General features: G+C 38.5%; 1 protein-coding gene across 18 annotated transcripts in view; it reads left to right on the forward strand.

The window, feature by feature from the left end:
- Positions 1-15000, forward strand: part of GTDC1 (glycosyltransferase like domain containing 1) — a 213391-nt gene that overhangs the window by 153819 nt on the left and 44572 nt on the right. For 17 of the 18 annotated variants that reach the window (XR_012623743.1, XR_012623742.1, XM_074828543.1 and 14 more), the window contains one exon: positions 14095-14204. The exons of the other annotated variant lie outside the window; for it this stretch is intronic. Coding sequence is in view for 15 of the 17 variants with exons in the window: in XM_074828543.1 (XP_074684644.1) it covers positions 14095-14204 (110 nt within the window). In the remaining 2 variants the exon portion in view is untranslated. The remainder of the gene's footprint in view (positions 1-14094; positions 14205-15000) is intronic. 18 annotated transcript variants of the gene reach the window in all.

Genomic DNA, 15000 nt, shown 5'->3' on the forward strand with positions numbered 1-15000 from the left:
AATCAGCGAGAATTTACACACACATGCAAACAAATAGCTGCTATCAATTCACGTGGAAGATCAGATAAGCCCGTTATCTTGTGTCGTACGTACCAGCGTGTGACAAGAGTGTGGGGAAGGATATGGGGCAGGAGATAACGGGAGCGGGAGGAGCGGTGGTAGAAGTCACGATGAGGAAATTCAGAAGAAAAGAAAAAAATCTAGATTGCAAAAATTATCTGAAGATTTCTGGTCTAAGGGAAAATGGTGTGTACAGAGATAGCACTGGGCCCAGTTGCCTGTTTTTAGTGTAGAGTGTCACAAAGTCAGAGAGCTGAAGAAACGAGTCCATGGAAGAAAGGTTCTTTTGTCATCGCCATTGCCGCAGTAACATGTGGTTGCCCACCATGAGGACCTGGTCCCCTTCGCTCAGGAGCAAGTCCTTGGAAAGAGCTTGTCCCAGATAGTGTTGTGCCATCTGTGATGGAGCAGGTCTTCATCAGTGAGCTGAGCACAACTCCTCTGCAAGCTGCGAGGGAGAAGAGCCTGCAAAGGCATTTTTTTAATAATAACGCCTTGTTCCTCTTCATCTTGGCAGTGAGTACAGAACTTGTGTAGTTATTGTTTGCCTTTGAATTCAGAATTCAAAACTATTTAATATAGAGACATTTGAGAATACAGTGAATCTATACCCAAGTCATGTTTTCCTCACGCTGTTGAATATTTTGGACTAAAGTTTATCCCATCAAGATGCCAATATGGCAAGACACCAACAGATGAAAGAGTAGGTGCTCCACCTAGAAATCACCTTTGAGTACCCATAAATACTATTAGCCTCAGCAGGCATCCTCAACATTGTAAACAGCCTTCAGAAAGCATGTAGAAGTAAAGGCCATGGTCCTACTCCTCCCTCCCAGGTGGCCACTCATTCAGTGTCATATAAGGAGGGCAGAGGTTGTGTGTTGTCAAAGGAAAGAAGATCCCCCATTTTAGGGAAATCGTAGATGACTGGGTCTGTTCTGCCCCAGTTCACGGGAAAGCAGCAGAGAGTTTGGCTCTAGATCCATGCTGAATGGAGAGTGAGTTCCCACAGTGAAACCTCCTCTTTGAAAAGCAACTGGTTCTGACAGATTTAATCCGAAAAGGTGAATGTGGTGGATAGGTAGGACAGGCTGACAACAAAGGCTTAAAATGCACGTGTCTATACAGCCTTATACAAGGGACCAGATACAATAAAAAGCCCATAGGATGTAAAATAACAATTTTAAAATGGAAACTTTTTAGTAGTTTCTGCTTTTTTAGCTATCTAACGCTCTCAAAGAAACTGGTGTTCACCAGGAGGGCAATACTGATGACACGTAGTGAACAAACCAGTGCTATGGAAGTGTATGTAGAGACATCTGATCAGGTGGAAGCTGACACCTTCACTTCTAGAACACCTAAAGAGAAGAGAAAATAGTCTGACTTCACACTCATGCAAACTGGAGTTAAGTTTGAGAGCAGATACTAGTTTTTTATAAGTAGCAAATAAATTAATGAAATACTCCGAGAAGTTCAGATTTAAATGTTAACTGGAAGGGTGGTTTGGAAGTATCTGTTCTTTGGTTGTTCGTTCATTGAAGTCTAACCTTGACATTTCTTCCCACAGCCAGGGATTTAGGGTATTGAACCCTTCCAGTGGTAGATTTATTCCTTTATTCCACTATTCCTTGATCACTGTTTTCAGAGCTTGTAGAAATATTCAGCATGTAATGAAGACCTCTCAGGTGTGAAAGTTCTCCTGCCGCAGTGGGCACCTCAGCATCATTTTTTCCATCTTTCTTGTAGCATGCTTTCTCAAAGGGCTATAAGAAGTTGATAGTCCAGAGGAGAAAGCATCTCTAATTTTGATAATGGCAAAAAGGATGCTTTGTATTACCTGTATATTCTTCAGCTAAAAAGCCAGATATAATTTTGAGTAGTTTGTTATGTTTATAGTATGGGTAGAGCCTATAGTAAGTGTTCAAAGAGCAATTGAACTTCAGTTCCCTGCCTACCTGATCTCTGAGATGTGGGTAACTAGAGATTCAAAACAACTGTCCTGCACCCACAAACTAAACATAAACATATCCATTTTGAAAACTTTAAGACAAATGCTTAATCCTGTGGTAGAATGGCAGAGATTGAGGGCTGTGACACTGAGCTGTGAGGTGCTGAGAGCCCTCAGCAGTGCGTCATCCCCAAACAGAGTACCAAGATCTTAATTTCCAAACCTTATGAAACACATAAAGATTTGTACTACCTGCACTTGTATACGCTTTGCCTTTCTATAAAACCTTGAATCTGTTAGTCTCAAACAGGAGTATTCAGGATCTGATCTTAGAGGTAGAGAAACTGAGGCAGAAAGTGAGTTACCAGCTTTTGCTCACCAGGTCACGTGTGCCTTTGGAGATGCGTTTGTGTTGCCCCAGCTTCCCCTTGCTTTTCTCACGCAAGAATCAGGTAACTGCCACTATGGGACAGGGAGGAACAATGGCATCTATGTCTAAATCAAGTACTTAAATTTTCATTAGCTGATAAATCTGATGAGCTGAAAATAGGGTATTTTTTAGCTTTCCAAAAGATTGCAAGTATGCCAATCATATCAAAAGATCCACAGAGGGTAGTGAAGGTGTTTGGGTTTGAGTGGTGTTTTTTCTCCTGTGGTTTCAGTTGCCTGGGCTCCTGATTAATCGTTGAAGCAGTTTGCTCAGTTGACATCGGCAGTGTACTAAAGGAGAGAGGGACTAACGCAGAAATACAAAGAGCTAAAATATTTTGTGATCTCTTCTCGCTCCGATGTATACTTCAAATTGCATTCCCTCAGTTGAGGGAAATAATTTCAGTTACCCTGGTCACAGTAGAAAGCAGTCCTCTTCATGAATGCCTTTTTTCATTAATGTAGATATGTTTCTGAGATGAGAAACGATGTTTCTTCTAATTACGGTTACATGTAGTTAATTTCCTTTTTTAAAAGCTCGGTGTGAAAGGCAGTTTCCTTTAAAAAGGTGGGGAGGGGGAGAAAAAAGTGATACAGCTGATGTTCCCGTTGCCTTAGCAACAGATTTATTTATTAGGGTCTGAAATGACATGAGTTAATATACCACATACCTGCTGATCGGCAAACTCTCCTATTTCAGCTCCAGTTGACAATTAAGTCCTGGACAGCTACAGCCAGGGGTTAATGTTACTCATTAGGAGAACTAGGTCATTACTGGGAAATCAAGGCACTTAAGGCAGCATGGATAAAATACAAAATTCAACATCTCAAGGAGTGAGGGGTTTTATGTTAATTAACCTTATTTTCCTTTCATTAAAAAAAATCTTTCATATATGCATATGACAGTGGATCAATTAATTGGAAAAAAGAAGAAAAAGTAAGCTGTAGTTTACTTTCCTCTCCTAGTTGTCTTCATTTCCTTTGGAAGGGTTTCATTATTTTATGGAAAATTCTTATGTCTATATGATGAGTAAAAAGGGTATTAAAATTAAGAAGGGAATCATCATGGAAATCAGCTTTACCACAAGGGAATGAGCAAATAAAAGCCTTGGAAATGAAAATAAATAAGCTTTGCTAATACCTCACCTAAGGAGCAGAATATAAGCCCATCAGAGCTTGGAGATATTTAGAGGTACTTCTTTGCTTCTTTATTAAGCAGTTACATAGTTATTTGACCTTCAGAAACCGAAACTTTAGAGAACTAATTCAAGTTGTTGGTAAATATTCTATTTACAGAAAGCTGATAGGTGGTGTAGCCGACAGTAACTCATGTAGTTAGTAATTGGCTTCTGATTTCCAGGAAAATTAAATATGTTCTCTGAAAGTTTTATTAAGATATCTGAGTGGGAGTTTTAACTTGATAAGTCATAAGTGATTTAATAAAGCTCTCCTGAAAGCCTTTATTTACTAACTTTTAGCAGACTTCATGCTGATACTGGAGAACTTAATAGGCTGAAAAAGAATCATATTAAAATAAAACTTGGGTTTTTACTCACTGCTTCCCCAAATACACTTGGTTCTTTCACTTTTACTAAGTACTCTACGTTCTTTTCTATATTTAAGTTCCATGGCCCAATTCTGCTTCTCACTCTGTTTAGAGCAATTTGGTGTAAACCCTTTTCCCACTCCTACAAAGTCAAGGTTGAGGCAGCATCTTACCTGGGGTGCACGTAGTAAACCATTGAATCGGATTGTAAGAGCACTGTCACTTGTAACAAAAGCAAAGTTCAAGCCCCATGAGTGGTTTTCTGATCCATGGGATGGTTTTGCACTCCAATGTACCTGTTTTCTTAAGTATAAGAAAAACGTTAAATAACATCAAGATTCTGCTTAAAGTATCACATGCAGAATCCTTCCTTCTTCATTCCCTCTGAGCTATCCAGACACTCATAGAGCAGCCACTTTAGTGCCGTCCTCTGAAACCTGTTACAATAAATGCTTCAATCATGGTTGAAAAACTGATTTTGGGTTAATGTAAGACTGTGACTGCATCACCCAGACATTTGAAGATTATTTAAGTTTGGAATATGTATCACAGTTTGCCATAAAAGCTCCAGTAAGCTTGACTCTCCCTTTTTTTGTGACGGGAAACTCATTTTATGGTGTCTCTCTTCTCTGGTACAACTGCAAAACTCAAGTCTTTGAGCAGAGATGCACATGAACTAGTGGGACTAAGAAGTCCTCTCAAGTCTCTGAAGGAAGGGGGCTTACACTCTTTCACCTATTGCTATCAAAGAAATCCTTTTCTATTCCATTGCCCCAAGCTGGTCTTGGCCTTTGTCTTTCAAACCTCGTCCTTCTGTCTTTGCCAGGCTCAGTTCCTCGGGCATCTCCTCGTATATATTCTCCTTGTGCAGTGAATTTGCATCTCACTTTTCTCTAGTTTCTCAGCCTTTGGCTGTCTCCATCACTCCTCTCCCTGCCCATGCAAGGGACCTTCTACAGCACATTGGTCCCTGTTTTCTCCTAAGCCCCGTTGTCCAACCTGTGTTGTCCTCTTGGTCTCTTACACTGATTGCACATTTTTCCCCACATGAACTGGCCTTGTGTTGTATCTTTTCCCCATCTCCTTTACTTCTTCACTCAGTTCACTATTTCTTTGCCATGCTATTCTTGCATAGCTGGTCATATTGATCAGATCTTATTTGTCCTCTTTGTTTTTTTCTGGTCCACACCTAAGAGTTTTAGTCAAACTAGAAAAGCATACATTGGCATTACCGCTTTCTGCCTCTTCAAACCATCTCTTATACTGCTTTATTTTCTTAACCAAATCCTCCATTTTCTCATTGTTCCCTATTTTCAATGCATATAAACCAGTTCTAGTAGTCTAAACTATTCTAGTATTTTTATTCTGAATCCAGTAGAGAACTCATTGAAAGTTAAGATAAGATCTGTGTTTTCAATTCAGATATTAGATCCTGCCTGGGTTTTAGCAGCCTGACCTGTGACAGTAGGACTGTCTTACTCAGCTGTAGCCTAAGGTGTGTCCAAGACACATGGACTGTTTAGTGACCAGGCACAAAAGGAAATTTTTCAAAGGCTTGGCTACATTTTTAGGAAGACTTCCAACACATGCAACAAAAAGCATATCTTTGACTTAAATCAAACATATCCAAATACTCAGTTTTTACTGTAAAACAAAAAGAGGTTCAAATACTTAAAACAGAGGCTTATTTGAAATTTAATATATGAAAGATATGATTTGCAGTTTGACTGGGTGGCGTTGGGCTTTTTTAGAATCTTCTTCTTTGGATATTCTGGAAAACTTTTGGCAGAATTTTTCTACAAGATTATAGTCCAAGATAGCGTCAGTCTTGGGAAACATCATAAACAAGGACAGAAGAAGTTTTGTAATAAGAAGTCCCAAGCAAACTTAACCACCAGCTCCTTTGTAATTCACAGCATCTCTGACCAAAGTATGCGAATACTCCCCCAGAGAGAAAAATCAAATATTTCCTAAACAAATGGTGTAATATTCTTCCTTATTTTCACCAATAATAGGAGGGTTAGGTTTCTTCCTTCAAAGGTCTTTTTAGTTTCCTCTTCTTACCGCACGGCAGCTGTTTGACTCTTCTCCCTTTCCCTTCTTCTCCTCCTCTGCTTTCCTTTCCTCCATGTTTTCACCCCTTTTTTTTTTCCTCCCTTTCTCCTCTCCTCTCTGATTTTTGTCCATTGTGTTTGTGCAAGAATTGGCTCAATGAAATGAGTTGATTCCTCATTCTGAAAGCGGTGATATTTGTAGTTACTTTAATCTTGTTGACCAATGAGTTTCAAGCCTTGGTCTTGGTGCCAAGAAAGCTCCTGCTTAGGAGCTTCATCCTTGGAGATGACAGCTTCACAAATCCAAAAAGGCTGAGTTATGTTAGGTACCTGAGCTAGTTCCTCTCAGGGCATTACTCAGTAAGGACCAGGACTTATTTTTTGACCCAGGCAGCGTATCTGGTGGAGTATTAAGTAGTTGTAGTTTGGTGATGGGAGTCCACCATGGAAATCACAGAGGGTCTGATGTGGTGGGATTGCCATTCCCAGGCAAATGTGTAGTAACGTAGTTTTTATGTATTTTTATTTATGTTTGATTCTTCTTCTGTTCTTCCAAGGAACCACCTGAGTCGATTTTTATCCACTTTTATCCTATTCATACCCATCTATTATTACCATGACATGACTTTTTTATAGTATGTTGAATTACAATAGGATATATTGTGTATGGTTATCAGGGCTGTCAGGGTCACTCAGATTATTTTGTCTTGCCTCACAACAACAGGAAACCGTTTGTTATGTTACCTTTGGAACACAAAAGGAAGTTAATTTTAATATTTTTTTTTTAAAAAGAAACTATTTGGGAGTAGTCCATAGCAGTTACTGGGTTGTGTTGCAAATTCGAGTAAATTTTTTTTTATCTGAATCCTATACTTGTGAAAAGCTAGGTTCTCTAAATTGGAGTAAAAGAAATGAAAAGACATCTGAATAAAAGTGCATTGATTTTTACACCAAGGTAACTGAGACCAAACACCGGTCTTTGTCTTCAAAGGTTAATCTCTCTTTAGGAAATAAGCAGGAGACTCAATGACTGATGCTGATCCTGAGGTTTCTTTGGTTAGAGAATGCGCAATATTTTATTTTGAGTTTTTTCTTCATGAATTGTGAGGGGAGAGGAAGAAGAATCTAAACAATAAACTCCCAAGGTTCTTTTTTTATGAATCTCTTCTGGATCACACAAGATAGGAGAAAATGCTTTTCCAGTGTAAAGCAAAATGCCACCCATTTTTCTCAGGCCAGCAATTTGAAAAAATCAGAAGGTAAAATACACACTCCTCACTGTAAATACGTCATGGGCTATAATAGAAAATAAAACACTGTATTTGCCAGTATTGTTTGGCTGCTTTTGCCTCTCTAGTGCCATTTTTTAATTCCTTGGCTTGCAGAGGTGTTTTGCAAGCACAGGAAAGGATCGGGACCTTTTTTGCTTGTAGAACCTCCTAACTAAAAATTATTCTGTAGGGTCCTTTTTTTCAGTGACACTTATTTAAAAACATTTTTTTCTACTTGACTCCATTTTCTGTTAACTGAGGGTGTATTAGATATTGTGGTAACTTTTGATGCTGATGATGCCAGACAATGTTTAGAGGCACAATTACAGCAAAGACATTTTGTAAGCATATCAGCTGAAAAAGAAAACTCATTGGACTTAACTACATATTTACAGTCTACCTCTACCTCATATTGGAAATGTAAAAAGATGGAAAAATACTGTGATAAATTGAATAAATGAAAAGCAATTAACTTTTTCTTCATGTTTGCATTTTCATAGTTATTTCTTTTTCCCCTGTTTCTTTTCTAATAGCTCTTTCCCAGCAGTAATATTTCCTCTTTTGCAGTTATCATGAGCATTGTTACCAGAAATTTGGTATTAGAATTCTAATTTTTTTTGTCCCCTTTTTTTTTTTTCCAATCTTAACACAGAAAATGTATATTAAAGTCATTTGATTTAGGAAGATCCTCTGTCCTCCGTGAAAATAATTACTAGAATGTATTTCATTTGGTATATTGAATAGGCTTGTAACATGAGTCCTCTTACTATCCTCCTGAAGTATTTACTAACTCTGATCCTCACCACATTTCTGTAAATGAAAGCTCCTGTAAGACCATATCTTACAAATGGGGGAAACCTGGGCAGAGCCGTCTCGTGGGAAATCACTGTCAGGAAAAGACCAGAACTCTGCAATTCTCTGTTTTGAAGGCCAGGCTTTTTTTTTGGTTTTTTGTGACTATACTGGTACTTTCTGACATTATTAGATTATAATAAACCTATATTCAAGTTTTGCTGAGCTCAAGATTTAATGTAAATTATCAAGGTATAATGCAGTAAATAATATAATGCTGTGAAAAGATCCCTGATATTGTTCTTTAGGTTAGGGTTGACATGAAATGGAGACCCATTTTCAGTTCAGCAGAGTGTGCATGCAAAGACCACGCCATTTATTGATGTGCTGCTGCTCGCTTCTTGAGAATGCCCTGGACAGATACAGGGTCAACAGGAGGCTGATGTCATATGAGTCCTCTTATCAGCTTGTGGCATCCTTCGTCACCCTCCCCAAGTCTGTACCGTATCAGTCAAAACAGTAAAGAACCTCAAGTTCCTCCTGTTATCACCCAAACGAAGAACGTTACTGGGATAAAGGCACCTTCTAGCTCCTGGCTCTGGGTGTGATAGAGGTGCAGCTCTCACCTTGCAACCCTCTCAGCAGCAGTAACTGTCCGTGCTTTTCTTCACCTTCAGTCTTTCAAAAATCTTAACTTTTACAAAGGATTTTGCAGATTTTCTGCCTCTTCCCCCATGGTGCTTTTTTTCTCCATCCTCACTGCACTGTTTCCCTGCTAACAGTGCTGCATGCCTTTGCTCGCTTTATTCTCTTCCTCTTCTGTTCTTCTCCTTTAATTACCATGCAGTTTTATTTTTGCTTCCTAGTTTATATCTTTACTGTCTTTTTTTTTGACCTTTTCTCTACCACTGATAGAACTCTCAAATGTACTCTGCAGCCTCTCTCTATCTCCAAGTCTGATTTTTCTGTATTCTGTCATTTTTCCCAAGCCTATGCCTTTTCCTTTTTCTCTTCTATTTACGCTATATTTATCTTTTCCCCCTAGGTTTGGGTATGCCACCATTTTTTAGTTTTCAACTTGAATACTTGGGGGTTTTTTTTCTCTTCTTGAGGGTCTCTTCCCCTTTACGTTACTTTACCCATCTTGTCTGCCCTGTTTGCTGCCAGACTCGCTCCTCACTATTTCACTTTCCCCAAAACTAAAGCATCACTGTCATACACTTTGAGGTCTCTGTCTTAGAAACTTCATTTCCTTCACTTTTAATTATTGATTCTGTGCTCACGGACTTCCCCAGCCCCGTCCCTGCCCCTCAAGCCTTGCCTGTGCTCTGCTGCAGCTGTGCCTTTCCCTGGCTGATGTCCCCTGTCCCTTTCTCTCCTCCCTGGGTGTCTCTTGGCTCGCCAGTCCTCTGTCTCCACTTCTGCTGTCCAGCTTCATAAATAATGAGTGATTCTTCAGTGGCCTATTTTGTCAGCCATTTTCTAGCAATAGTTGCAGGTAGGCAGAAATCTGTCTTTTAGCTCTTGCTATATATCCTAAAAAATGTAGAAAACATAAAAAATGCCACTTTAACTTCTGAAAATTTTCTACCTAGTTTAGCATTGCCATTTCCCACCTTTGCCCATCTGACATTCAGGTGATTTTATGAAATGAAGAGGTAGGAGATGCACCCAGTTTGAATTGCTTTGATTTAAGGCACTGTAAAAAGTGAAATATTACTGCATGCCCTCACAATTTGGGATTCTCTACCACTGAAAATCTCCCACACTAAATGTCCTAAGAAGATTAAGATCAACCCTTTTAATATTGCTTTTAGCTAAGCTTATTTGTAACCATTTCAGAATACGTAGCACCTTAAGAGATGGCACTACAGGGCTGTTGCTGTCACAAGCATTACCTACCCTTTATGCAATATTTTCTCAAATGTTAAGACTTTCTCCCCTGGTTTAGCACTTTTATGTTCCTGATTAACTTGCATAAACCATAGGTTTTAGTATATTTTTTTAAATAGACTGCATTTATTTTGCCCCTTTGAGCAAGTCCTGTCTCTTTTCCACAAGTCTTCTACTTTCTAATTGCATATCTAGATGTGTCTTCCTCCAAATCTGAAATAGCTGTGATTATCACCATGTATGATAAGTTTACATATACTTAAAAAATTAAACTTAAGTCCCAGAAGACCATATGGGTCTCTTACTGAATTTCACTCAAATTCAAGAGACGAATATGCACTGAATAATGTAAAGGGCCAAATTCTGCTATTTTTTTTAAAATATGTTTTCCATCACTGGTCAGGGATATGGGTATCCTTCATTGCCAGGGAATAACTACAGTTTACCTGGTCTCCGTGTACTCTCCTTCCAGTTCCAGCAATGGGTAAGGCTGGAGGGCTCTGGCTGAATTCACAAAATCCCTGAATAGCAGAAGGGTGTTTTGAAGACTGTTGCCATTGACTGTATAGAGGAGCATCATCATAGTGCTATGAAGTTGCTTTTTTTAATCATTTTAGGCTGAAAAGAGGGATGTCAAGTCATCAATTAATCCTGACAGCATCCTTCTGTGGTGAAAAAATAATACTGTCACACCCATTTTCTAAACAGAAAATCTAAGGCAGGGATAATAGAGGCTCAATACTGGTGTTGCTGATACCACCACCCTCCCAGTCCCCATTTCAAGGACAGTCTTGAAAGTTTTATTTCAGATTACAAAGGAAAATCGTTAAAGCAGGCTGAACCCTGGGCCACATTCCCATAACCAGACCACTAAACCTCAGCCAGTTCTTAAGAGAGACTTCAAATGTCTCTCTTAAAATGTGTTTTAGACTCAAAAGTAAAAAATCCTTCGTAAAAAACTTTAGTGTGCAGTATCTAAACATGGAGATTGAATGTCTCTAATGGCAGTGCCCTCAAATGCAAGTATAGGTATGTTGTCTATGTCTGTTTTGTGTCATTTACAGCTGGAGTTTGGTCATTCTGATGTTTTCATGTTCTTACGATGAAATGTAGAGCATCTTCATACCATGCTCAGTTCTTATTTTTCCTTTACCAAATGCATATCAAATCAAATAAAAATACAAGAGCATTTCAAATACCTAAACTAAACAACAAAGGCAGACCCTAGAATCACAAATACTTAATTTTTCCCCAAACAGAATATCTTAAAAGAAAAGTTTGCATTTTAGTATCAGGCTTCTATACAGTTTTACAGTTCTTCAGGAAATGGAGTCTATATAATTAATACTGTTTAATAAAGCTCAAAAATGCAACAGATGCAGCCAAAAGTGCACGTCATTTTGAGCAGATCTTTACAGAACAGACATTCCATATTGTGTTCATCTTTTTCCACGATCACTGCTATGACAATCTGGTGTGTTTAGCAGTTGTTGCTGAGTAAGGCAGACTGGATTGTATATGATTTTCTCCATGTCAGCCAAGAAACAGAGCTCTCTTTGATGCAGTAAAGAGGTGGTCTTGTAGTATTTGTTGCTTTCTACCAGGAGCAGCTATACCTTTACTAACTTGCAAGAGTAACAATACATTGTAATCTGTAGGTGCACGTAGTAGAAGCTCTCTGTAGGTCTTAACTGAAAATCAAAGGGTTGTGGTGTGGAAAAGTCACAGGAACTGACAAATCAGATGAGATGACCTCCCAAATAGAAAAGCTACAAGAATCACAAAACATGTCATTAAAATTTGTAAGTATCACATGAAAGCAAAATATTTTAAAAGGGGATATGGAAGAAGGATCACCTACAGCAGAAAACCCATAAGAGAGGCTCCAGTGCAGAGGAAACGTTTCCCCTTTCAGCATTCCTTCTGGGTGCCAAATTTTCCTTCTGTTCTTCCCCACCTATTAAACAAAACTGCAACTTCCAATTCCTATCAGTTTTCCTAAATATGTGCAGCTTATGTGGCTTTGACGAGCTGTAAGGCTCCATATTCTCCTGCCAGCTCCTTGACAATGTGGCTCCAACAGCATCCTCCACTTTTGGCTGCCTCTGGGACCCCTGGTCTCTTCTGGAAAGGGAGAGGGAAAGCATATCCTCTGCTGGAAGGACTTTTTGTGACTGCGAAGCCGATAGCAGGGCTGTGAAGAGCTTGGAAAGATCCCTGTAAACGTCACGGCTCTGTCTGTCGAGGCTGCTGCTCTGTGTAACGGGGATGCTTCGGTCCACCTTGGGATGAGCTGTGCATAGCTCAGCATCACGTACAGCCTGGGCTCATCGGGATCACTCATAAAGCGCCCTCAAAAGCCTGCCTAGGGGAAACTGAGGCTAACGGGAAACATGATAATGAATTATGCTGACTCCCAGCATCAAAGCTGTTTTCTTTGCAAACTTGCACATTTCCGACAGAGATGTTCCCTTCCAGCCAAGTCTGAATCCTCGGTTGTAATCCCATTTCGGCTCTTTCAGCTGGGCATTTGGAGGGAACTAAAATACTGGCAACACGTTTCTGCACATAATTTACCTACCAGAAACAGGTGGATATTTTAAGTGGGAGGCTTCAAGCAAACTAGTAGGCAGTTTTGGGATCTTTGCAACTGGAAGAAATTCTCTCTGTGAGCCAGTGCTCATATCCACTTTGCTTACTGGAACCACCGTGAAAACTCCTGGTTCACAGATGTGAAACAAATTACGAAGCTTATGCAGTTGCATTCCTCCTTATTATTGGGAACAAAACAAATCTGGGAGATGGAGGACTTCTTAAAGTAACTATTGTCTGGCTTTATTTTAAGAAAATGCAACTAATTCTGAAAACACCACAATTCCTGAAGATTTCTCAGCCTAGGGAAGTCACATTAATTATAAGATTAATTTGTTTTAATTCCCTAAACCAAAAATATTGACTGAATGAGAAATTAACACATGTAGAGCTGCAGATGTCATTTGGCTTCAGATTTCCTGAATGATATAATTATTAATGTTTCATATAGCAGTGTGACAAACCTACAGATTCATTCTACAAAATTAGTCTGTGAAGAAAGACACCAGGACAGCTGAGCTATAGATTTTCCCTTAATACAGGAAGGAAAACAGTGGAATTTTCTAAATAATAAATAAAACCAAGATATTTTAAAGGCATATGGTGCACATCTGTCTGAAATACAATAATTTAAAGCAGAGTAATTAAATGCAACATATAATATTCACCTTAGAGTGGGGGAATTATCTCATCTCATTTTTAATATAATTTACCAAATCTGGGAAATTTAGATCATCTGTGGTATCTTTTGCACCTTTCATTCTGTGCTAATAAAGAAGATAGATTAACAAATTGGCTTTTTATTTTCTTTTTAGATAACCAATCTTGTGTTGCAAGGCATTGAGTGTCATACCCATATAAACATTTAATATTACCTTCAGCTGAAATTATAAATAAGTACAGGTTTCTTATTTTCTGTTTTAACTTCCAGTTAACTCCTTAGAAAAAGTCTAAAGGTAGAAAATGCCTCATATTAGTTTATTCCTTTCTTCTTTCCCTAAATCACTGAATGGATCAGAAGCTTTTCATGAGTATAGCATGGATTCGTAAAATTCCAGTTTGGGAAATCCTATGGTTTTAGCAAAAGGTTTTGATTAACCTATTCCTCCTGAAAAGGGGGATAACTGTAAGGGAGATTGTATACATATTTTTTGATGGGAAAAAAAAATGTTTTTTTCCTATCTTACCCTTTTTTTTAATGTGATTTTGCCTTCAGCTAGGTGAGATATTACTCAGTTCTTCTCACTTTCAAAGTTGGTAATTTGAAGAGCAGAGGCATCATTTGAAGACAGGGAAGAGCGATAAGAATCTGATGAAACTGGGTTTTGATCCCAAGTGCTGGGTTGAGGAAAATGTTCAACTATGCAGCATAAGCAAAGAGGGAAATGATGCTGAAGACGTTTAGTCCCCAAAAGTACAATTTAAGAGAAATACTGTTCTGATAAACAAAAAAATACAGTTCCACAAGTAAATATAAATGATGCTGAGATAAGTTCTGTTTGTTTCAAGGGAACATGATAAAGATCCTGAGACTTTCTTTAAAGTCCTGATGAAACTGAAAGAGAAAGATCTACCTTTTCATGTTTCCGTCCTTGGAGAGGCTTTCACTGAAATTCCAGGTACCTTTCCTTTTCTTTTGCTTTACTGTGAAGTTACCATAAAATAGATATTTCCGGAAGTATTTTTCATGTACATATTTTCTTATATTAGTGAAAAGAACATGTTTAAAATCTTCATAGTTGTAAAACTAAATATTATTGATATGTGTTAAAGTTATTAAAGATGGTAAGCATGTTTTATTTTACTTGACAGTGCAAGACCTTATTTATGACTTGTGTTTCAGTAACACTTCTGTATTTATTTAAATGGAGAGATAGGTGTGAGTGATTGGATGGTTCAGATAGGAAACAAAATCTTTCAAGTCAAGGTCACTCATCTGAAATCCAAACTGAGATTTTAGCAGGTGAAAACACTTAGTTCCCTTTCAAATGTGAGGTTAAGGACTTCTGTGGAGAGCTTCTGGTTTGTATCTGGCTGAAAATGGTCATTAATCTTTAATATTTTTATACCACTCTTTTGCACACTCCTTCTGTTTCTTGGTTTCTGACAACCACTACTCTGTAAACAGTTTCACCCATCTGAAAAAGAAGTGGGGTTTATTCTGAATATGCACATCTTTGTGCCTGAAATATTGTGGCAATAAAGAGAATAATCAAATCCTATACTGGGTGCACTTGTAGTAAATTAAACCGTTTAAAAACGTACATTAACGACAAGTGAGCTTCAAGGTATCTGATGTTTTAGCCCATACGTGTTTTCCAAAATGTAGACTTGCATCCCTCCACCTCTTCAGCGTGTAAAAATAGACTTGGGATTAGTTTATTTGTCAGTTCTGTCGTATTTGTTGCCTGCTGA

Source organism: Strix aluco, chromosome 6 (genome assembly GCF_031877795.1).
Source record: "Strix aluco isolate bStrAlu1 chromosome 6, bStrAlu1.hap1, whole genome shotgun sequence".
NCBI lineage: Eukaryota > Metazoa > Chordata > Aves > Strigiformes > Strigidae > Strix > Strix aluco.